This window comes from Cervus elaphus, chromosome 1, assembly GCF_910594005.1.
Source record: "Cervus elaphus chromosome 1, mCerEla1.1, whole genome shotgun sequence".
Taxonomy (NCBI): Eukaryota; Metazoa; Chordata; class Mammalia; order Artiodactyla; family Cervidae; genus Cervus; species Cervus elaphus.
Window position 1 is genome coordinate 37,626,519 of NC_057815.1, and position 24,599 is coordinate 37,651,117.

Genomic DNA, 24,599 nt, shown 5'->3' on the forward strand with positions numbered 1-24,599 from the left:
AAAACTAAGATCCTGGCATCCAGTCCTATCACTTCATGGCAAATAGATGGGGAAACAGTGGAAACAGTGACAGACATTTTTGGGGGGGGGACTCCAAAATCTCTGCAGATGGTGACTGCAGCCATGAAATTAAAAGACGCTTGCTCCTTGGAAGAAAAACTATGACCAACCTAGTTAGCATATTAAAAACTAGAGACATTACTTTGCTGACAAAGGTCCATCTAGTCAAAGCTATGGCTTTTCCACTGGTCACGTATGGATGTGAGAGTTGGACCGGTAAAGAAGGGTAAGTGCCAAAGAATTGGTGCTTTTGAACTGTGGTGTTGGAGAAGACTCTTGAGAGTCCCTTGGACTACAAGGAGATCCAACCAGTCCATCCTATAGGAAATAAACCCTGAATATTCATTGGAAGCAGTAATGCTGAAACTGAAGCTCCAGTACTATGGCCACCTGACTGGAAGAGTTGACTCACTGGAAAAGACCCTGATGCTGGGAAAGATTGAGGGCAGGAGGAGAAGGGGCGACATGACATCACCGACTCAATGGACATGAGTTTCAGCGAACTCCAGGAGATGGAGAAGGACAGGGAAGCCTGGCGTGCATCCATGGAGTCACAAAAATTTAGGCACAACTGAGCGACTGAACACAGCAACAAATAGCAACAGGCACAGTGTTTTACAGGAAAAGATTTGTTGTCTGGTCCTGTGTGACAGCCGTTAGGGAAGCCTTCACAGACGGTACTGCGTTTCCCAAGTGGGAGTTGCCCAGCTGCGGGAGGGGTGGACGAGCCTTTCAAGCCCTGCTGCGCAGGCACCGAGGCTGGAAGAGCCCCCATGCTGAAGGTGAACTCCTTGTGGCCCGGGATTGTGTCTGCTGTACTCACAGACCTACCCTCAGTGTCAGCATCAGCGTCAACTTCCTCAGTGGGACATCAGCTGGCATAAAAGAGATACCAGTGTTTGAATAAATGAGGGCATCGTAATTAGCTTTATAGGGATGAAGCATAATCTCTATGGCAGGGAGATGGATGTGGAAACATGTAATCATTTGTCTTTAGGAAATTCCTTTAGATAGCAGCCCCATAAGGTAATAATAAATAATAGTGCCCAACACAAAGTGAGCACATATAATGTGCCTAACACTGTGAGCACGTATAATGTGCCTAACACTGTGAGAGGTACTATCCATAAATGAGCTTTTAACCTCATCACAATCCTACAAAGGAGATTTAACTTTTATCCCTATCATGCAAATGAGGAAATTGAGCACAGCGTGATCAGGTGTCCTACCCAAGGAACCAGGACTCAAACCCAAGCTTTCGTGTCCATTCTCTGGGCCAGCGATGGTGATCACTCTTCCACGAAACCCATTTACCACGTATTGCATCAGATCTCTGTACAGAGTGACTCGCGATTAGCGGACTCTGCCTTTACCTCCATGGCTCACGTGGTTTCTCTGTGGCCATACATTCAGTTCTAACTTGGCTAGTTAAGGACAGATCTTCGCTTCTGTTCCAGGCCTCTCCGGGGCTGATGGCTGCCCAGGAAGGAGGAGCGGGCAGTGTCAAGAGCCGTGTGAGGTCATGCTAGGGTGAAGAGGGTGGGTAAGGTCCAGGGAAGGAGGGAAGGAGGCAGAACAGATAGGAGGCAGGAGCTGTGGCAGGGCACAATTTGTCTTTCCACCCTCCCCCCTGCATCGCACCCACACGCACACACATGCTCACACACAGTCTCTCACATGCACACACATGCTCACACACAGTCTCTCACACACACACTCACACCCACTCACTCCACTGCCACAGTTCTTCCCCAAGACTACAGCTGAGAGAATGTTTGTTCGGCCACCCAGTAAAGCAAACAAAGAGATGTTAGTGATTTCTGCAGAGACAAGTTAAGAGAATCATAGTGATAGCTTACGGTGAACGGTGTCAGATTCGTGATCTCCGAAGAAGAAGATTTAACTTCAGGGCCAGGGGCCAGGCTTGATCACTCAAGAGCTTTTGTGTAGCAGAGTTTCATTAAAGTACAACAAGGGACAGAGAAAGCTCCTGACATCGACCTCAGAAGGGGGATGGAGAGTGCCCCCCTTGCTAATGTTGGCAAGGGAGTTATATGCTTTTTTAATTAGTTATTACAATAAATCAAAAGAATGTCTCAAGGTTGTAAAGATCTTACTAGACCCATTGCCATAATTTACATTTTAAGATAACAGGATTAGCCAGAAGGTTTTCAGGAAGGAGAAGCTGCCCTCAAGCAGGGTACATTGTTGTTATGTAATCCTTAGTACAGAGTTTAAACTAAGTTGTTTGTTGTGAAACCATCAGTTCCGGGCTTAAAGAAAAAAACATGTGACTAAGAGGAAGGAATGTAGAGGAAAAAGAGATGTTTGTCCTTTGCTCCTCCTTGAGAGTTCCAGACCCCTATCTCCGCTTCGAGAACCCTAGATCCCTTTCTCCTTCTCGGGGACCCCAGACTTCCTATCAACCTGCCTAGGAATTGACGCGCTCAATAGATGTGTATGTCTAATCCATATTAGATGTGGACATGAATTTGAGCAGACTCCAGGAGACAGTGAAGGACAGAGGAGCCTGGTGGGTTTTAGTCCATGGTATCGCAAAGAGTCAGACACTCAGTGACTGAACAGTAACAGCAGCGGATGTCTAATCCAGGTCCACACTCCTCTGCACCATCCGGAGCAGAGTTCACGTGGCCTCCTTGGAGTAACCTGTTCCCCATATATGCCCTCCTTTCTCTCTTCATTCCACATTCTTGAGCTCATTTCTCTCCTCCTCCTTCCGGCCTCTCCCAGGGGTTTAGGAGATCAGTGCTAGGGCCTGGGAGCCAGGTGAGGTGGGGCCAACTAGGTGGAACTTCATCTTTCCCCAGCCCCTTTCTCCTTCTCCTTGGCCTTCTGGCTTGCCATCAGGGACCAGCATTAGGGGAGATATGGAGTAGGTTTCCAAGAAGCAGCAGGGTCACAGCAGTGAGGTAGAAGAGGAAAGAAGCCTGCAGCTTAGACAGTGAAGACATGTGCAGACGGTGGCTTCAAGAAGGGCTGGCAATGAGTGTGCAAGGGCCATATCTAAATTAAGGACTACCGTAATTGTCCTAAGCAATACCATCTTTTTCTAAGACAGGGACATGTTCCAGCATGCGCTGCCCTAGTTATCAACCAGAAGCTCTTTTAACTAAGCCCATCCTATCTACCTTTAAACTTGGCAGTGCATTTCCACTGCTTCTCCTGCCATGGGACCTTCTGAAGTAGTTTTGTCTCAACAGGTTCTTATTATGCTTCTACCAATGCTCTTGAGGTCTGTGCTGCTCTCTGGGCTTGGACTGAGGCAAGTTCACCAATGGGCAGAAGCTTTGCTTAGCCGACCCCTTAGGACTGAAGCAGCCCATGTGAGTTACAGTGAAAGACAAACAGGTGCCTGAAGGAAAGGGCAGCTGGTCACACCCAGCATCTCAGTGCAGGGGAGCAGAGGCCCTGGAGCCCTCCTCGGACCTCCAGGCACCTGGGCTGGAGTGAGAGTGGGTGAGTGGGCCCTCAGTGGCAGATGCAGAGCCGTTGATGTGCTGGGCGGGGAAAGCAGGCATGCCTAGAAAACTCACAAGCACAGCTGTGCTCACAGGGCTGCCCATGGGGACAGGTGCAATGGGTCATCTAAGGCATTAAATCCCATAGCGGCAGGTGAAGAACAGAACAGAGATCCAAAGTCAAGGGCCAACAACAGTGCAAGTACCATTTGCAGATAAAACCTAAAGAGATTCTTCTAGATGCTGCTGTGCAGAAGGAGGGACTCTTTCCTGAGCAGGGTGACCCCACACTGTCCCTGTCTGCTCAAGGATGCCCATTGTCCCAGAGTAATTATAGCATGCCTTTCACTCTCAAGAAGGCCCCGATTTGGACAATAAATTATATTGTCATCCTGTTTCCAAGGCAGCATTCTAAGGCTTCAGTTAGTTCCAAGAGTAGCTTGCTTCTGGGGTGCAGAAAGGATTAAGTTAATGGTGAGTAGCCTGCCTTCCTTCCAACAGCCTCTGTAGACCATACAAAATTAGCCATTGTTAATAATGATTTAGTAAGAATATATTTTGCCTTGTTGTAAAGACTTATACAGGGCAACCTTTATAACCATCTGGGAAATGGAGTCACCAAGACCAAATATTCTTCATAGGTGTTAACTGTCCATGATCTGTCTGCTGCTAACTTTAGCTGCTAGGACAAAGTGGTGTGGGGCAGGAAAATACCCACAAACACTGTCTGGATCACAGTGTCCACAGAGCTTTCTTGGGGCTGCCCTCGGACCCCAGACCACCGTGAGAGTTCAGTGACTTCAGTTGTTTGGCTGATTTTTTTTTTTTAACTTTTCAATTTGTGATTTTTAACAGAAAAGAAATGCAACTTTTATTTTACCTCTGTAAAACCTCTTCTTCAACAAAAACACTTAATACTTATTCCATCCAGCATGGGTTGTAAGTTCCTTGGAAGTTTTGTTGATCAAGATAGACACAGAACCTTCCTGGAGGAAAACCTCACTCATGTGGGCTCCATTAAATTTGTTCAAATTTGTGATCATTTGGCCTCATTGAATTAGACGTGCCTTGATGCTAACCTTCAAAAAGGATTTGCTCTAAGCAGGCTGTTAGGACAGATAAGCTGTAGGAGAATATTTGAACGATATGGGTCATTTCATATAGAAGTAGATATTTGCTATGGAAAATGCACAGCTCCATCACTGTTTTCTGTTTATTAAAATAGAATCAAGACCTCAACTTGGAGGATATATAATAGGCAGTAGTTTTATTAGCCTACTTGAAGTTACCGTATGAATTTGAATATAAAGCAAATGCAGTCCTTTCAAAAATTTTCCATACTTTGAATTTATTTATTATGTGTTTATCTAGCCTGGCTTTTTTCTCTATTAGTGAAATAAGTTACATTTGTGCAGTGCTGTCTTTTCGATGGAAGGTTTAGTGATTTCAGAATATAATTGTTTTAAATTGGGAAAATTCAATTTTCTCTAATGTTTTAACATTTAAACTCAGCCGTGAATGCCTGTACTTTCTTGCGTTACCCAAAACATTCGGAAATGAACTCATCTCAACTCATCTTCTTCCCCAGCCACTCTCCAGCCCCCAGAAGGTCACCAACCACATTTCCTTACTCGAGTTAATGCTAGCACAGCCCTCCGAGGTGCTCAGAATCTCCTGAGTCATTTGGTCTCCTCATCCCTCCTTTGGATTCTCCCCATCTCTACTTGCACTCCGTTCACTTCCACTTCCTGCAAAGCTTTCCTTCAGCATCTCTCTGGAAGCTGCCCCTTCTCTATTCCCCTAGAGACAATGTTCAGGATCACATTGCATCATATCTGGAGGGATTCCACGGCTTCCAGGTTGGTTTCTCCACCTTCAGGCTTTCTCCATCTTTAATTTTTCCCGGATTAACCTTCCTCTAACGCAAATGAGCGTTCATTCCTCTGACCAAACACTGTGAGGGGGCCAGCAGGCACAGGATAAAATTCAAGCCAGTGTTGTCACCAGATGATCAAGACACTGTCTGCCTGGATCCAGTGCTGTCTCCCACTGCTTTGAGGCACAAGCCCATGGACCCTGACACTCTGCTCTCTTCCCCACTCTGTCCTCACACGTTCTTGCTTCCTTGCTTTCATTCACATGGCTTTCCACCCTCAGAATGACTGTGTCCCCGCTAAGTTCTACCTCCTGAAAGTCTCACAACCCAGCCCCAAGGCTGTCTCCTTTTGAAGACTCAGCTGGAGGCGGGCCGATCCTCTGCTCAGGCCTTTGCACCATTGTGCTCGTTGCTGTCACCGTAGAGGACGCTGTTGTTACTATTGTCACTTTGGTGTTGACACATACCTGCTTCATTGTCAGCTCCCCGGGGAGTTCAGCTCGTTATCTTGTGCAACACCTAGAACAGGGCTTTAGGCTTCATAAGTTAATAACCTCGTTGGATAGGTGCATTTATAATTCAAACCTGGAAAGCTAAAAATACATCAGGTAAACTCACAGAAATGTTCTCTGTTTTCAGCAAAACCCAAAATCACCTACGTAGAGAACCAGACTGCCATGGAACTAGAGGAACAGGTCACTCTTACCTGTGAAGCCTCGGGAGACCCCATTCCCTCAATCACCTGGAGGACATCCACCCGAAACATCAGCAGCGAAGAAAAGGTATAATGTCACCCAAGAGTTTCAGGACCATGGAACTCAGACCCGACCCGGGCTGAGTCTGCTCCATGGCCAGCCCTCTTCAGTGAACCAGAAAATAGGATGCGGTCACTGGAGGTCCCCACCAGGTTCTGTGGGCCCCCTCCTCCCGCCTGCCCTGGCTGTGGCCTACTCGGCATCCCCTTGAGATGGAGGAGGCACAGTTCCTTGCATGGATCTGCGGAGGTGTCATGTTAGTGGGTGTGGGTAAGTTAGACATCCCGAGGAGGATGGAGATAGGGATTCTCCAGTGCACAGTTATGGAGCTGGGGAGGAACAGGGGCAAGCTGAGATCCTGGTGCCCTAGGTGCTATTAGCTTCACCACAGGAGCGCCCAAGGAAATGTCTCCCAGAACTAATAGGGATCAGAATGAGCCTATTAATTCTTTTCCTTCTGATGTGTATATTCATGCTCCACATGCACTATATGCACAAAAGCTTGGTTGCCTTTGTGTCTGCCTGTATTCTCAGTCACATTTGGGTATCATTTTGTTCTCAAGGCAAAAATAATTAGCAGTTTCTACATGAGGATGATTACGCCAGGTTATGCAAGATAATCTCTGAGAACCGAGAAACACTGCAGCAACGTTCCTGGCAAATTTAAAGGACTCGTAAGATATAGATTCCAAGCACATGGATTTATAGGTCGCCGGAAATCTGTCTTTATTATTGACAATATATGAAAATTGAGGCAACCCCATACTGGGCAGCCTTTTGCTATTGAGTGGGCCTAAAGGCAGGAGGAGGAAGAAGCTTGGTTTTAAAGCAACTTAAACCGTCTCATGGCACTTCTCCAATCTCTTTTCATATATCCTGCAGTAATGGGCTTCGTTTTAGTTAGCCACAACTTTGTCACCTATTCAGGAGTAATGGCCATAGCCTTAAAGAACATTTATAATGGATTGCTGATTGACCAGAATGTCAGAAAATGATAGATCATCACTCTTCTGTCTGCATAAGGAAATCCCTAGAGAGAGTAGACTCAAATAAAGCTAAAAAGGGAGAGTGTGAAATTTCAGAGCCAAATTTGGAATTTGCATTTGAGCAACTGATTTCTCTACTACTAATAGAAGACAAAGCTAAATCAAGAGGAACAGAAATTGCTGTTCCAAAAAAAATCCATTATTTTTTGCAAGTTTTACCTCCAGAGTTGAATTCAGCTTAACCGAAACTCAGCTGAGGAACTGCTAAGTATTTTTGAAACTTGCATATGCTGTTTGATATTGTGAAAACCAACTGAATTAAGTAATGTGGTGTTTACTTGGATACTTTCTTTATCAACATTGGAATTAAACCCTCAGCTCAGATTTTTAACTCTCATCATGTGTGTTACGTGGATTGAATGTACATCTCAGGGCTCAAACCACAGGGCTGCCACTTGGAGGATTTCTCTGTATCAAGCTTGAGAGTAGATTTGTCCAGAATGACCCAGTGTATGTCTCTGACCTAAAGTGAAGGACAGAAATAACATCTACCAGATTAATGATGGTTTTAAATTCTATATCTTTTCTAGGAATAGCTCAGCAGCCAAGCTAGACCAGAAAGGTTATTGTGATTTGTGCCTACCTCAAGTCCTTTAATAGGTAGATACTTCTGGCTTGTACCTGTGAATTCATTTTTACAGAATGAGAACAAAAAGCCAGTCACTAATACACCCTCATACTTCCTAAATATTAAAACCAAACGTGTCCAGCAGAGACCATCTCAAGCCAAGGAGGCTTTGCATAATTCAGTTATCAGTGTAGATCATTAGTCTCAGTCTGAGAAAGTATTTAAGCCCAGCTACATAGCTTGTGTTGTACTTTCTTTTACTATGGACTGCCTTCAAGTGACATTACTGAAACATGAATGAGTCTTCCAAACTGGCCAGTGATGTAACCCCCGATCAGCATATTTGCCTAAATGAAACTCTGTAGAGAAAAGTTGCCATTTCTATTAATTACATATTGACATCAAAACGGCCTGGCAGTCATCTTACACTGGGAGTGGCTAAAACTTTAGAAAACAGAGATGGCCTATTTGTGAGCCAGTTGATCTCCAAATAGTAAATGTTACTTTTATCTGGCAGCCACTCCTCATTGTCTCCTGCGTCTGAAGTTGCATGATAAATAATTAGGTATCAAGATGATTGTCAGAGTCACAGAACTGTAGGAGCCGAGGCAAGCCATTTTCTTTTGCAAGTCAAGATTATGCACTGAGCTAAGAATAGACAGTTGTGTCTACCAGGAAGGGCAGGAGGGCTCCTGAGAAGTAGATCCCATGACCTGCAAGAATCCCAGAAGGTTGGAAGGAAGCCTCCTTTGGAGGTTGTCTCGTCTCACTGCCAGAAAGTCCCTCAACCCCTGCTTGAAGGGTGACAGCGTCAGTCCTCTGCAAGGCAAGAGGTAGCCCCGATGCTCAAGAGGGCTTGCTGCTTCCCAGCCTTGCCGCCCTGCCACTGGGTCCCTTGCGTGGGAACTGCTAACCAGCCCTCCGATGTTTCTCTAGTCGGTCCTCTGACCCTGTGACACTTCCGGTTATTTTCCTGCTGCTCTTACCTTATGGCCTTCATACCCTTCGCCTTTCCGGTCATCCTGTACTAGAGAGCTTCCCTTCACTAGCGTCCCCTCTCAGTTGGCAGCACCCAGTGCAGCGGTCCTCCTCGCTTATTGCTCGCTTGGTCTGGACACGGACATCATGCAGTCAGCATCATGTGAGCCCTTTCGTAGCGTCCTCATTCCATTGTCTCCTATTGAGCTTGTGGTCAGCTAAAAGACCCAGCTCGTTTTGGTATGAACTGCATTTAAGCCACATATCCCCTGTCCTGTCCTAATGCAATTGATTGCCTAACCCGTAATGCTGAATTTTATATTTATTTCTATTAAAAATTGTTTTGTTTGTTGCAACCCAGTATTTTTCAACGGGGGTCAGGATGACAGTTTGGGAAGACTTTCTTCACTGAGACTGTCCTGTGCATTGTAAGATATTTAGCACTACTGCTCTTTTCCCTTTAAATGTTAGTAACCACCTCTAATCGTTCTGATTACCAAAAACGTCACACACAGAAACACTCCTTGGCTTGAGAATGACCATTTTAGTCCATCTTGCTGACCAGTCAGGACTGGTTTTCATCAGAACTGTCCTTAGAGGTCTTTGGGTCCACAGTATTTCAGCCAGTGGGGGCTCCCTCTTTCATTTATGTGTGTTAAAAGTAATGGAGTCTAACAGTCAATGATGACCCAGATCTAAGTCCAAGACCCAAGAGCAGGTATTTCAGCCTTCCCCATACAACTGCTGTCCAGCATCTGTATTAGCTGTTGCTTCCAACCTTGTATGAATACTTATTTGAAATATCTTTGTCCAAGTCCTTGATAAAAATATTGACTGGGACAAAATCAAGTACTGAGCCCTTAGAATGCCACCGGGGGTCAATGGCTCAGAAGTAGAGGGCATAATGCCATGGTGCTCTCTAATGATCCTGATGACTTTCTTGGGAGGCTCAATGCTTCCTTTAATAAAGTTAGTGACAGTAGACACTGATTAAGTACAGCTTTCTCTTTTGCTTCACTGCTTAGTTGAGTCTAGTATATATCCTTTTTAAGAGGAGGGAGAGCAAAAGCTTTCAACCATGGAATTGTGGTGACTTTCTAATGGAATACTGATGTTCTTCATTCAAAAAAGATGAGGAAAAAAAGCAAAAAAAAAAGTACAATGAGCCCAAAAGTCACATCATATCTTTGATAATGTCTAGCTTTAGTCCAATCACTCATTTCAGATTGATTATAATCAATCTGTTAGGCTTTAATTAGTTGAGTTGGTTTCACTCAACAACTGATAATAGCTAGGCTAAGGTTGGGGCACTAAGATCATTAGGGAAGATCATCTGTCTGAAAGTTAATCCATTTCTTAGTGGTCACTAATATGTTGGCCAAAATTTTTGAACATTGTGATGGGTCAGTTTGATCTCTGTGTATGGAGGTCATTGTGACACCAAGAAGGTTTGTGCATCCACATCATTTTATTACTCATCCTATTCAGACTCATTTTTTAAATTGCCGGGTATTTTAAAGACTAGCAGTAAGTGGCACTAAAGTTCAGGTACTATTTATTTACTGAATGAGACCCCTAGATGGTGATTTGCATCCTCTCTCCCTGAAAGAACAGTCCATTGTCTGCTCATTTGAAAATCTCTAGGCCTTTGAAGAAACGGAGAAAGAAAGGCTAGTAAAATCTTAATGTCTAAGGAGAAGGAGAGGCACAAAGTGTTGAGATCAGAAGAGACAGAAATAAGTAAAGGGCATTTCATGAACCTTGTATCTTGAGTTGACAGAGTATCCTACAAAAAAGAGAAACCTTTTGAAACTCTGGATTCCTTGGAGACTGAAGTCTTTTCATCAGGAAGAACTCCTCATTCAGTACAAATCAGGTGCTTACTCTTAAACGCTGGATAAGGTGCCTGCATTGAGCAGTTAGAGTCTTTTATCTAGGATGTGGACAGAAGTCTAACAGGGAAAGCCTAGGATAAGTGTCTATCACTCCACTTTAGTTTGTATATATATTCCTACAGACTTGTGTGTAACATTATGAAACATGCAATGTTAAAAGCACCTGGAACTAACAATTTTCGAAAAGCTAATCATATTCCAATTTGTAAGTGTGTATTTGCATACCAGGTTATTTTAAAGTGGGCTACATGCCTTCACCAAATAATCAGGGTCAAGATGATCCTATCTGCTCTGTCATTGGTGCTGTTTGTCAGGACCTGGACTGATGTCCTTACCAAGTCCCCTTCCAGGAGGTGTGCTTTAGCCACTTACAGAACTACCTCTGCTTTTCCCAACTAGGCTTGCCAGATTTTTTTTTTTTTAAATACAAGTGTGCCCCAGGTAAACGATGCATGGGGATCTACTTTTGCTAGACGTTTTAAATTTTAAACACTACACTAAAAATTAAAAAATTAGTCTTTGTTCATCTGAAATTCTATCCTAAGAAGAAAAAAAAAAATGATTTATCTTATTATCCCACCAGGCACACAGGTGGAAATTCAGGCTACTAGAAGCATTGTGTTACTAGCATCCACTTATTTTAAAAGCCACAAAACCACCACAGTGAGTTGAGAAAGACGCAGGACGAATCAGATCTGAAAAGCAAACAACTCATATGATGGAGTCTTGATTCGTGCGGCCCTGGCACGTGGCACGCAAGCTTCTAAGCGGTGTGGATACGGCAGCCACGTGTGACATGTCTGCCTGCTGTTGCTCTGGTCCATGCGTGTTCCTGTTCTCACTCCCCTCTTCACTCTACCATCCCGTGGCATCATCCACATCCCTCATTTCTCATGAAAGCTCCTTGCATTTAGTAGACTCTCCTTGCATTTAGTAGACTCTTACTAAATGTTTGCTAACTCATTCACATTCCTGGGATTGCATTGCTGTGTCTCTGGTGTCTCTTCTGTTCTTTTTCCATCTGAACCTCAGGGACAGTCAGGCAGTCAACAACATCAGGTATGATGTTTTTGACTCCCATCATGAAATCAGAAAAGCTGCAAGCAGAGTAGATTCCCCAGTGCTGGATAAATAAAAAATCTTGAGGTGGGTAGGAAAACACCCCAACCCCCCAGTGTTCCTGGGTTGGCTCACTCCTTTGTGAATGCCATGTTTGATGAAGATGCTTAAACCTGCATGTCATCCCTCTGCCTTTAAGAACCAACTGGAACCTACCACAGCACTCAGAGTTTGATATCCTCCAAGCATCCTGCCCCGTAGTCTTAAGGGCATTCTTCTCATTCCTAAATATACCCACTCTGTTCCTTTCTTCATTCCTTTTTTTTTTTTAAATAAAAATTTGATTTTTGATAGTATGCATGCAAAGAGTTACAAAATGCATGAGCACAAAATAATATATGAATGATAAGCTGTCCAATCAAATCCAAAGGAGGAAGCCTACTCTACAAGTATCTCTGTATTGTGTGTTTAGAGCTGGCAATGTCACCTACTAGCATGAGGAATATTCAAGGTATTTGGGAATAGGAGCACTCTAATATGTCAGCTGGTAGCCATATATATGTCTTCCAAAGATTAAGAGAGGCTTTACCTGTGAATTGTACACCTTAATGTGCATAAGGGGGGCAGAAAAGCTGAGCATAAGCTAAATCCTAAGTTAAACTGGGCAGTGAACACACCATTGAAAGTGGGCCTTGGAAAAAGCTCTGAATTGAAAAGAAACTGCATGTGCACGGAATGCAGTGGGATACATCAATTCTCTAAAGCAACATATTGTAAAATTTTACTGCTTTCTTGTTGTGTTTTATATCTTGTTCTCTCCAGGCTTCGTGGACTCGACCAGAGAAGCAAGAGGTATAGCTTACCTGACCACTAGTCAGTCTTTAGTTTTGCAAGCACTACAGTTTAACTCACCATTGCAGTTTAATAACCAGACATGCTAAAACTAACTAGTAATTTAGTTTGATTAAAGAATAGGTCCATAGTGGTAGATGTTACTTAGCAATAGTGCCATTGCAGGATGAGCAAGCAAGGTGTGTTGGGAGTGGATGAACAAATCTTTGTTATTTCCTAAGACTGGATCTTATTCTCTTGCTGGTGCTGATAAAATCACACCCAGGTAATTATACTCAGAGAAATAAATGGCCCCAATTCCCAGGCCAGGCATTTTGAAATGATGAAATTTTTTGACTCTCACCTGGTTGATGTGGCTTTGGATCATAAAGTCACAGAGTTTAGTGATCTAAAAACCCACTCAGCCCTTACCTTTCCAGCTCAACTCATCTTGTTGCTCGCTTATTTTATCATGATTGGTCTTGGTAAATTACCACATCACATTTCATCTCGAAGCAATGCAAATGACATCTCTCATTGGTTTTCCCAAATTGCTAAACACATCTATGTTACTTTTATAGAGCATTAAATTTATGAGATTAGAGTGATGTGTCACAGATGATTCTGTGTGTGTGTGTGTATGTGTGTGTTTAAGTCAGTAGCATATTTAGCCTTTGAAATTACTCTGACTACTTGCTTCCATTTGGGCAATGTGGGACTTAGTTTGAAAACTGAGGTTAAATATTAATCTTTAGATTGTAATTGCTATGCACCCAAGACCCTACTTAGGATTATGTCTACCATTCTTGACCTGCTTTGTGTGATTAAGTGACAGAATTGAAATCAAAACCAGTATGCTTTAGATGAAGTTCAGAAATCTAATCTGTAAAATATAAAGGAACCTTTTCTCTAGATGGAACTTAGATATTGTATAATACCATAAATGTGGAATATGGCAATCCTGTGGACTGTATTTTAATTGGGTAAACCCATCCCCCTAGTCTCTCAGAAATGATAATTATTCAGAACACATAACTCATGTGTTCAGGTCATGGCTATAAATATTTAATGCCGTTTAATATTTAAAAGTTGACTGCCTGTCCCCAGGCACCGATGGTAGTTTCTGCAGCCTGCTGTCGTTGAATCTAGTTCACTATAAGCCCCCTTTGTACCATGCCTTCGTCCTCAGCGTAGGGACTGTAGCTAGGTGCACAGGCTCACTGAAGCACTTTCCTCCTGCAGCCCAGAGGTGCTGTCGCAGACAGGGTGCTTTATTGCCCAGAAGTCACAGGCTCATTAGGATTGGGAATAGGAGAAAAGAAGGGTTCATTATCAGCCCCTCCTGAACCACTTCCCCTCTCATTCCACTTGGCCTTGCACATCTTCCCCTGTCATTCAGATTTAGACCCAGCTAGAGGAGGAGCTGAGATTTATCAGGGAGCATTAAGGAGATGTTGAGAGGATTGCTATTAGTAGTGGAAGTAATTGGTTTACTCCTAGGAAAGCAGACACCTCACTCCCTTTTGCCAAAGTGTCCTTATCTTAAGTTATCTCGCTCTGGATATAATTGACTTTCAAGTGAGTTCTGCCCGCTGGGGCTTAGAAACTCCATTCCTTTCTATTTGTCTCAGTCAGGAATGAAGACCACGAATCCAGATGAGCTCGAAAGAAGGCTTGGGTTGTGACCAATTTCACTCTGTAAGCTCTGGAAAGCCTTAGGACTTCTCCCGGCAAGAAGAGAGACAAAAATGTTTTGATGAGAAGAGCAATTATAATTGCCCTTAAGGATTTTTTTTGCAAAACAGGGTCTTCTTGCCATAATGATCTTTTCATTCATGCCCAGTTTATCTAGTTCCTTCTTGAATCTGGACCATCAGCCTGCATGACGTCTGGTCTGGATGGCTTGGAGGGGGCGCTGTCTGACTCTGGCCTGGTGCCAGAGTAAATCATTTCAGAGGGAAATAGTCCAATCACCCTGGAGTCTGTCTGCGCCCCCTCGGAGGGAAGAACTGGGCATCTGGCAAGTAATCCTGTCATCAATCCTGTCTTGAGCCACCGCAAAACTATAGTTCCCTGTGGAAGGCCGCCTGCTGCTCTGTTGACATCATTCAGTGATAAAATTTTCCAGAGAGAAATTTAGACAGACCTGATAAAAGGGGGGAAAAAATAGGACTGTCAATGCAGTCATTTCTCTCTGACCATTTTCTAGATTATTCTGAGTAAAAACTGCTAATGTCCCCCTTTGTGCTTGCTTGTTGATGTCCTTCTCTTAGCTACATGACTTTCTTTGCATCTTCTGCTGCTACTTCCTTCTTATGGAAATGTCCTCTTGACTTTGGAAAGATTCCAGTCAGTTTTCCTTATTTGTGGTGGTGGCCCAAGGACAAGTCCTGGATATGTGACAAAAAATTATAGAGTTCAGCTTCTGGCTGGCGTTACTGTTGGCTGAACCTGTGTTCTCACTCTTCTATCTTTTGGGGAAATAGGAATGATGAGCAGGTCAGGTCAGCCCTCATAGATTCTGCAGGGATGACCTCACACTCCGGATGCCACAAGTTTAGGTGATGGGTCAAGATTTTGTTTGGCACGTGAAAACCACCACTGCCATGGACCCTGTCAGCCCACTTGAAAAGGGTTTTCAGGAGCCAGTATCTCTAACAGACCAGATGTCTCTGATTTTCTAGGCAGGCCCTCTACCCCAGCCCAGGTCAGCTCACATTCGTGTGCATATCCTCTGGGGTGCACCTTCTCAACCAATCAGCCTACCTGGGGCTGATCACATGCCACCTGGGGGTGGAGAACTGAGGCATCTGGGCATGCCTGTCGGAGAGGGGTGGCCCTCGCTGCAGCAGGTGGGGATGGTGTTGCTCAGCTCTCCTGTCTCCTTGCTGGCAGTTGTGTTCTAGCTTCTGGGTATGAAATGCGATGGGGCTTACATGACTGGAATAGACTAGCTCTACCAGGGGTGCTGAGCTTCCCCGGCGGCTCAGATAGTAAAGAATCCGCCTACAGTGCAAGAGACCTGGGTTCTATCCCTGGGTTGGGAAGATCCCCTGGAGGAGGGCATGGCAACCCACTCCAGTGTTCTTGCCTGGAGAATCTTCAGGGATAGAGGAGCCTGGTGGGCTACAGTCCATAGGGTTACAAAGAATTGGACACTACTGATCGGCTGAATACCAGGGATGACAGAGGGACTTCTTGTGGTAGATCTGAGGCTACAGTTAAGGCCAATGGTGTCTTGCTTTTGAACTCCCCAAACTGGCCTGCTTTATGATATTTCAGTACTGGATTTCGGGCTTCCAAACCGGCAGCTCAAAGGAACCTGAAGGCAGGTATTCTCTAGTTCTTTAAAAGCACGACCTCATGGGATGACAGATGCTATAAGCAGAGCACTCACATGCCCCTGTCTGTGGAATACCACGCAGTGGACATAAAAGTGTGGCCCAGCCCATGAGAAGCTAGACTCCTTCTTCAGATGACCGCCTTTCTTGAGGATCTGAACTCAGACCACATGCCCAGACTCTTCCTAGGCCAGCAACCATTTTACTTAAGAGTGTAAAGGGGAAACCCCTAGGAAATATTCCAGTACCCATTGCCCCGGGCTCATATGCTGATTGCCTGTTTGACCAGTTCTTGTAATTCCAAAGACTCAGGAAGACAGTTCTAGTGTCACGGGCTAAAACATGGTGGTTGTGGTGTCTAGGATCCTACATATGCCTGGGAATCTCTGTACCACCATCCGGGAAAGGGGACACAGTTCCCCTCACTTCCAGTGTGACAGCTCCTGAGCTCCGGATTGTTAGACTTTTTTGGAATGAAATTGTTCTAGTTTTAAGCATTCAAGAAAATGAGGCATCTGCAGAAAGATAACTTTCTTGTATCATTTCTTTCATTTGGCACATTCAGATTTCCCATTAAGTGTGCACGCACCAGGGAACCAGCAGATAGGCGGGAAGGAAAGGATGGGAGTGCAGGTTTTCCAGAACCTCATGAGGTGAGGCTGTTGCAGCTGCAATGCCTGCTGGCCAGACTTTGGCTTCCATTTCAGATATGCCAAGCCAAGCTGTCTGGGGGCCTCGGTTGCCCTTCCCAAGCCAGTCTTGGCACACAGGCTAGGCCGCTTGGATAAACTGAGACCCATTTTTCTGTTTGGGATGCACCCAAGTACCCATGGTGCTCTCTGGAGCCTTGCTTCCACAAGTTGGTACCTAAAGCAAGACCTAGACGTTGCCACAGAGAGGGGAGAGCTGTGAGGCTGGTCATGGGCAGTGATGCCTGGTCTCAGCCCCGCCCACCTCAGCCCCTGACGCTGCCCCTCCCCTCCCGGCAGACCCTGGACGGGCACATGGTGGTACGCAGCCACGCCCGCGTGTCGTCCCTGACCCTGAAGAGCATCCAGTACACCGACGCCGGGGAGTACGTCTGCACTGCCAGCAACACCATCGGCCAGGACTCCCAGTCCATGTACCTCGAAGTGCAATGTGAGGAGAACGGCGGGAGGACGCTGGGCAGGGGGGTTTTGCACAGGGTTGGGGTGACAGACCTGTCCCGCGGCGGTAGGCCCTAGGTCATCCCAAAGCTGTGTCTCCAAGGGACCCCCCCCCACCACCATCCTCAGACTTACAGGTCTGCGTGTCTCCCCACGCAGCTCGTGGGAAAAGCCCCAATCCCCTCCTTCCCCCAGCGTCAGATTGGCTTCAAGGCTCGCCCGCCATCCCAGGGCCGGGAGCCAGAGTGTGGGGGACTCCGCGATCACGGCGGGCTTCCTGAGGGCCGCTGTCCTTCTTTGCAGATGCCCCCAAGCTGCAGGGCCCTGTGGCTGTGTACACGTGGGAGGGGAACCAGGTGAACATCACCTGCGAGGTGTTTGCATACCCCAGTGCCACTATCTCGTGGTTCCGCGACGGTCAGCTGCTGCCCAGCTCCAACTACAGCAACATCAAGATCTACAACACCCCATCCGCCAGCTACCTGGAGGTGAGGCGGTGTGGGGGCGGGGCGGGGTGCAGGAGGCGGGGTCTGAGTGCACAGGCTGCGGGATGCAGCTAACATCCCCTCCCTCGCTTCTCTGACTCATCCTAAGCAGTGAAGCCATTGGTCAGGGAAGAAAGCCAGCCTCAGCCTGCCCCTTGCTCTCGAGGAGCCAGATCAGGGCCTGAAGGGGAGCAGAGTGTTCCTTCCTCATGAGCCCCTTTTCTTTTTTTTTTTCTTTTTTATTGAAATATAGTTGATTTGCAATGTTGCGCCCATCTCTGCTGGTCAGCATCATGACTCAGTTATACACAGAGATGCATTCTTCTTTATTATCGTCTTTCCCATTGTAGTTTATCCCAGGAAGTTGGATGTTGTTCCCTGGGCTATATTGTAGGACCTTGTCATTTATCCATTCTGTATGTGATAGTTTGCATCTACCAACTCTATGAGCTGGAGCTTTACTGATTCTATTCTTAGTTCAGTAAATAAGGATCTGAGGTTGTGGCCATTCCGTGGGACACTTGTAACCCATGACCTCCTTCTCTCTAAAGGTGACCCCAGACTCTGAAAATGATTTTGGAAACTACAACTGTACTGCGGTGAATCGCATCGGACAGGAGTCTTTGGAATTCATCCTTGTCCAAGCAGGTGAGCGCACCTTCCAGCTACACCACCCTCACCCGGGCTGGTCCATTTCATGACCTTCTGTGATGACAGAAAGTGGGGAGAAGGGGAGTAAGGGTCAGCAACCAAAGGGTAAGGAGGCTGAGAGCTAAGGGGCCTTAAGAAGCTGGACATGGGGTATGTTGGGAGAGAATTACATGGTGGGGTAGACCAGGAGAGTCACGAGAGTTAAATGAGAGTCATGTTTCGTGATTGGAAGTTACGTCCTGGGCCAAATCCAGCTGACCTGGGTCTCCATCTGTGTCCTCCTCACAGACACCCCATCCTCACCGTCCATCGACCAGGTGGAGCCATACTCTAGCACAGCACAGGTGCAGTTTGATGAGCCAGAGGCCACAGGTGGGGTGCCCATCCTCAAATACAAAGCAGAGTGGAGAGCGATGGGAGAGGAGGTGTGGCACTCCAAGTGGTATGATGCCAAGGAAGGTAAGTTCCAGAGTCGGGGTTTACTTGAGAATGATGTCTCTGGGCACACACACACACACCCCTTGAGTTCACTGGATCCTGGCTCTGACGTGACACCCCGCTGCTGGGGAATGCCAGATGCCACCGCCTGCCATCCCGTTGTCCCAGTGCTGCGTCGCCGTCACTGGCCCCCAGCGTTAGGGTGTGGTCACATCTCATGCGGGGCTGTTGGCCTTCTGCCGCCCCGGCACTTCAGAACCTGGTTCTCGTGACCGTGCCAGGACGGATGAGGCCGGCTCAGCTGCTTTCCAAGCAGAAGCCCCGCTTAAGTGCTGAGCACAACCCAGAGGAGTCCTGGCTACCCTGCTCTGCATATTTGGGTCCCATGTGCTTCAGGTTCTCTGCTGTCACCCATCCAGTCCTGCTTGGGTATGTTCAGGGATCGCCATGTAATTATGACATTAACCTAACAAGCAGAGCCGAAGAGACAGCTCTTTTAAATCAATTCTATGATATATTTCCAAAGATCTGAAAAATGACCCTTGGGTGACTGCAGTTTGACGTTTCTGAGCTCAGCTCATCTTGCCCTGAGGATTGAATGTGTTTATGTCTGACTCTCCCTTTGAGGTTTAATTGGAATAACTCAGTGAAGTAAGTTTTGTTTCCGTAGCAATTTTTAATCCCAGAAATGAGGGTAGAGCTGAGAATGGATTGGATTAGGACGCAGTGTCAGAGCAATTCAGAGCCATCTTCCAACACAGTTTTACTGAGAACTCATCCTTCCAGGAAGCTCCCATCACTCTAGCTTTGGGGAGGGCTAGGAGGACTTTATGCGTAATCAGGATTAGAACTAGAAGAAAATCATCCTTCACCTCCCTGACATCCCCCTGAAACCTCATAACGACTTTGTGGCAGGTAAATCCCATGTCCAACAGACTTTTTGTTTCCTAGTTAACTTTTTTAATGTAGTAAAATATATATGACATGAGCTTGCCAGCTGGCATTAGTGGTAAAGAATCCACCTGCCAATGCAAGAGACATAAGAGACTTGGGTTCAATCCCTGGATCAGAAAGATCCCCTGGAAGAGGAAATGGCAACCCACTCCAGTATTCTTGCCTGGAGAGTCCCATGGACACAGGAGCCTGGTGGGCTACAGTCTGTGGGGTCGCAAAATTCAGACATGACTGAATGAGTATCATATATAACATACAAAGTATTATTTTAACCATTTTTTAGTGTCCACAGGTCAGTGGCATTAAATTGTTATACAGTCACCACTGTCCATCTCCAGGACTTTTTCATCCTAAAGTCAATACCCATTAAATAACAACTCCCCATTCCCTCCTGCCCCAGCCCCTGGCAGCCACGCTTCTACTTTCTATAGAGTTGACTCTTGTTGTTGTTGTTTAGTCTCCAAGTCATGTCTGAATCTTTTGCAACCCCGTGGCCTGTAGCCCGCCAGGCTCCTCTGTCCATGGGATTTCCCAGGCAAGAATACTGGAGTGAGTTGCCATTTCCTCCTCCAGGGGATCTTCCTGACCCAGGGATCAGACCTGCATCTCCTGCTTCTGCACTGGCAGACGATTCTTTACCACTGAGTCACCATGGAAGCCCATAGTTGACTATTAATAGTCTCTATGTAGTTGACTGTTCTAGGTACTTCATATAAGTGGAATAATACAGTATTTGTCCTTTTGTATCTGTCCTGTTTCAGCTAGTGTGATGTCCTCAAGGTTCAGCCCTGTTGTAGTGCGTCAGAATGTCATGCCTTTTTAAAACTGGATAATATTCCATTGTATGGAAGACCACGTTCTGTTTATGCATTCATCTGTCAGGGGACATTTGGGTTGCTTCCACAGTTCAGCTCTTGTAAGCAAGACGGCTGTGAACGTTTGTACAAATATCTATTCCAGTCCCTGCTTTCAGTCCTCTGGTACGTGTATCCAGAACTGGAAGTGCTGGATCGAATCCTACCTTTAATCGCAGACGGATTTGCTGTACTGTTTTCCACAGTGGCTGCGCTGTTTCACCAGGAGGCTTTCCCCTCTTTGTGACCCTTTTCGTGTTCTCACAACAGCCAGCATGGAGGGCATCGTCACCATCGTGGGCCTCAAGCCCGAGACGACGTATGCAGTCCGGCTGGCGGCCCTCAATGGCAAGGGCCTGGGCGAGATCAGCGCCGCCTCCGAGTTCAAGACGCAGCCAGTCCGTAAGTACAGCCCGCTGCCCGACTCATCCCCGTGGGGTGGGGGGGACCCATCCAGCGTTCAGATGACAGCTTTTTGTCTTTACAGGTCCCTCTGCTCACGGTGGCCCCACCTCCTAGTTCTCTGGCCCTCAGCGGCGGCCCATGCCACTCCCTCTGTCCTCACTTTCTCAAAGGGCTTGGTGACACAGTCTAATAGCTGGTCCAGCTTGTTAGAGGAGCAGCCGGGGCAGAAAACCACGCACGAGTGTTATTAGAGGCACCGAGGAGACTCAGGGCAGCGCAGTGGGGACAGATTTTGGAGATTTGCCCTTTGTCACAAGGGCCCTAGGGGCTTCCCCGGTGGCTCCGTGGTAAAGAATCCGCCTGCCAGTGCAGAAGACTTGGGTTCAGTCCTTGGGTCAGGAAGATCCCCTGGAGAAGGGAATGGCAACCCACTCCAGTACTCTTGCCTGGGAAATCCCATAGACAAAGGAGCCTGGTGGGCTACAGTCCATGGAGTTGCAAAGAGTCAGACACCACTGAGCATCTGAGCGCACACCCATGCACACACACACACACTCACACGGGCTGTAAGCACCTGGTGACTTGAAGGAAGACAGTGAAGGCGGTGATGGTTGGCGTAATTAGTTGTGGGGTTTTGATGAAGCAGAGATATCCAGTTACAGGGGGACAGAGCCTGCTGTAGGATAAATGAGCAGGAGCAAAACCCCAACAAAATAAAGAAGGGAAGAATGGCCTCTGTGGTTCCTACCCCTCCTCCTTTTCAGGAGCACTGTTGGGGTCTACTTGGTCACAGCCTCTTACAGGAGTCCCTTCTTCCTGATCCCATTCAGGGTTGCAGTTCTGTTTTCCTCCATTGCCCTCTCTTTCCTTAAGCCAAGCCTGCCATGCTTTTCCCTCCGTCCCCACACATAGCCAAGCTCTGGTGAGCCCTGGTCTAGTTCAGTCCCTCCACAGATGGAGTTCCTCCCCAGGGAGGATGGTGAGCCCATCCAGGTGAAAAAGATGCTGTAGCAAGACTCCCCCAGCGCTCACAGAGCTCCCTGGGCCCCCCTCTGACTCCTGAGGTCAAAAGGCATATGGGAGAATCCTCCACTTTCTTCCCTATGGGGTCAGGGGCCTGCAGAGTGATCCCCCTGCCTCTTTGCAGAAGTAGAGAGCCTGTCTCATCTTCCTCCTACAGGAATTGCTTCTCTCTGGATTTGAAGTAATTTGATAATTTGAGTTTCCAGCTCCGTGTGTTCTGCAGATCCTATTCATTTCTTTTACATCTTATTTTTTTTTCTTGGGTCTGTCTCTTGTCTTTTCTTTTCGTCTGTGTTCCATCCATGGGATATGCAGATAGCCCTCTTCCACGTAAGTGCCTCTTCATACCTCATTACCTGTTTCTAGAGTGTTAACATCTGCTAGTTCTAGTTTTTTAATTTAGTTCCAGTCCCTTTTGTCCCCTAGAGGCTGAAGTAGATAATGCCGTCCGGGCCCTAACCACACTGACCTTAGTCTAGCTGTGCTCTTGTTAATGTCTGTAGGTTACTCCAAGAGGCTAACACTAGTCCTGTTTTAGAGCATGCAAATTTTTTGTCTTTTGAAATTGTGTTTATTTATTAATTTCTGTGTGTGACGATTACCCTGTGGCAACATTTTGCTGAGCCAAGTGCGGTGGAGGTTTGCAAAGGGCCTCTGAATAAGGATATGGCATCGTCTCATCATTAGCCGGGATGCCAAAAGAGTAACCACAGCCTCTTCAGGCCTCCACTCAGAATCCCTTCATGGGCATGAGAACCCAGAAGGCTTTTCACACTTGCTTTTAGGAGGTGAAAGGACTGAGCTCACTTCACCTCCCTTTTCTGGCTGGCAGGTGGTAGCTGAAAGTCTCTAGGAGCACGGGTGGGGGACCCCACGAAGCATGAATGGGTTTGCATCACGGGTACCTCCTGCAGGGGAGTTAAGCCCCCAGTTTAACTGGTGACCTCTGTTCTTTAGCACTAGGTTACTTGCAACATGTATTTCCACGTTTGGGAAAATCCACCTGTGATACAGGAGATCCGGTTCGATGCCTGGGTCAGAAAGATCCCCTGGAGAAGGGATAGGCTACCCACTCTAGTATTTGTGCCTGGAGAATCCCATGGACAGAGGAGCCTGGAGGGCTACAGTCCATGATGTTGCACAGAGTCAGACACGACTGAACGACTTAGCGCACATGCACAGCGCCAGCTACTTAGTAGCAGTATTGCCAAGAATGAGGAAAGGGGGTGATTCTCCCCAAAAAGGACATCCTGATTTTGTAAGCTGTAAGTAGTGGAACTGGAAGCGGGAGTAACGGGAGCATCTCTGCTGCTCCAGGAGCGGAACTGTAGCCCGGTTTCTACCTGCATAGATGTCCCCAGGCTTCACGTCCGCTGAGGCTCGGCTTCTTCCCAGGCTGAGCTCAGAAGGGTGGAGGGAAGTTTTCAGCAGCACATTCTTTTCATGAAACGCTCCTAGCTCCTAAAAGGCACTCAGGGAAGCTTATCTTTTTGAAATTTATTCAGAAATATTGCAGCACCAGCAGAAACTAAGTAGCTCGGTGTAGGCATTCTGAGATATTGAACAAGGGCTAAATCTGCTCTCTCAGCAGAGTTGGTTCCTGAATGAACCAGTTCTGGAAGAGTCGGATAGAGTGGAGTGGGGATGGAGTTGTCAGTGAAGACTGATAGCTGTCTGCTCTGGGCCGACCGCTCAGCTCTGCCCTCAGTGCACCCAGAAGGCTCAAGGGCACCTTCCTCCTGGATCTTTAACCTGGTCTTCAGGTGCCCACTCCTCTGGATTTTATCCGTAAACAGAGGCTGGCTAAGTAACATCACAGAGAAGTGAGACCTCCTTCTGAGTGTCTACCCAGTAACCAGGGTTTGAGTACTGAATCTGAGTAACTGGGTCTTGAACTTCAAAGTCATAAGTGGTTTTCATTCATTGCCAGCCCAGCCTTCTTTAAGGTGAGAATTTTTATAGCAGACACTGTGTTTTAAAAGCCAGTGTTTAATATTTTTTTAAAAGGAGACCTCTAAGTTTTGTTGTTTGTTATCTGCCAGTATGAAAATGGATGATTAACCAAGCAAGACTCCAAGAAGTCCTTTGGAAAATGGTGGGGTCAGTCCTCTATTCCAAGTCAGTTGTGAGTAATGCAGCAGCAGGCATTGCTAGTGACATGAAAAGTCAGTTTTCTCAATCACCTAATTAAGTTATGGTTTAAAGAATTAAAAAGCAAACCTCTTTTAGACAAAGAGAATATGGCACTGTTTTAGAGTTGAACATGAATTAGAAAGCAAACCTCTTTTAGACAGAGAAAGCATGGCACAGTTTTAGAGTTGAGCGTGAATTAAAAAGCAAACCTCTTTTAGACAAAGAGAACATCGCACAGTTTTAGAATTGAATGTGATTTTTTTCTAGAACTTGAGCAGGGTTAAGAGATGATTATACTGTCTCTAAAGTTGATCGTTATGGTCTTTCCTCACACCTCCATAGCCTTCCTAGGGTTGAAGTGAGGGTCTTGCTCAAAAGGTAACCTGTTGTGCCTAAACCCATCCTGAGAAAAAGTTACAGTTGGAAGGAAGATGCCAGCGTTTCCCACTGCCAGGACACAACCCAATTACTGCTGCTAGGCAGTGAGGATACATTTTCGGAAGGACCTTCTCTGAGTTCTCACTCCCATTCCTTTAAAGGCACAAAGGTTATCTGAACTTAAAAAAGATCAGCCATCTGTTTGGCTGCAGGCTTACACCAAGCCCAAGAACCAGGGGCAT

At 46.4% G+C, this 24,599-nt stretch overlaps 1 protein-coding gene across 24 annotated transcripts in view; it reads left to right on the plus strand.

The window, feature by feature from the left end:
* NCAM1 (neural cell adhesion molecule 1) overlaps window positions 1–24,599 on the plus strand; it is a 346,316-nt gene that overhangs the window by 282,283 nt on the left and 39,434 nt on the right. For 8 of the 24 annotated variants that reach the window (XM_043899399.1, XM_043899336.1, XM_043899345.1 and 5 more), the window contains exons 8-14: window positions 6,055–6,197; window positions 12,539–12,568; window positions 16,878–17,028; window positions 17,340–17,524; window positions 18,073–18,169; window positions 18,461–18,631; window positions 20,689–20,820. In XM_043899399.1, the coding sequence (XP_043755334.1) occupies window positions 6,055–6,197; window positions 12,539–12,568; window positions 16,878–17,028; window positions 17,340–17,524; window positions 18,073–18,169; window positions 18,461–18,631; window positions 20,689–20,820 (909 nt within the window). Of the gene's footprint in view, window positions 1–6,054; window positions 6,198–12,538; window positions 12,569–16,877; window positions 17,029–17,339; window positions 17,525–18,072; window positions 18,170–18,460; window positions 18,632–20,688; window positions 20,821–22,161; window positions 22,177–24,599 lie in introns of all 24 variants that reach the window. The other 16 variants (XM_043899486.1, XM_043899352.1, XM_043899504.1 and 13 more) reach the window with 3 other exon arrangements.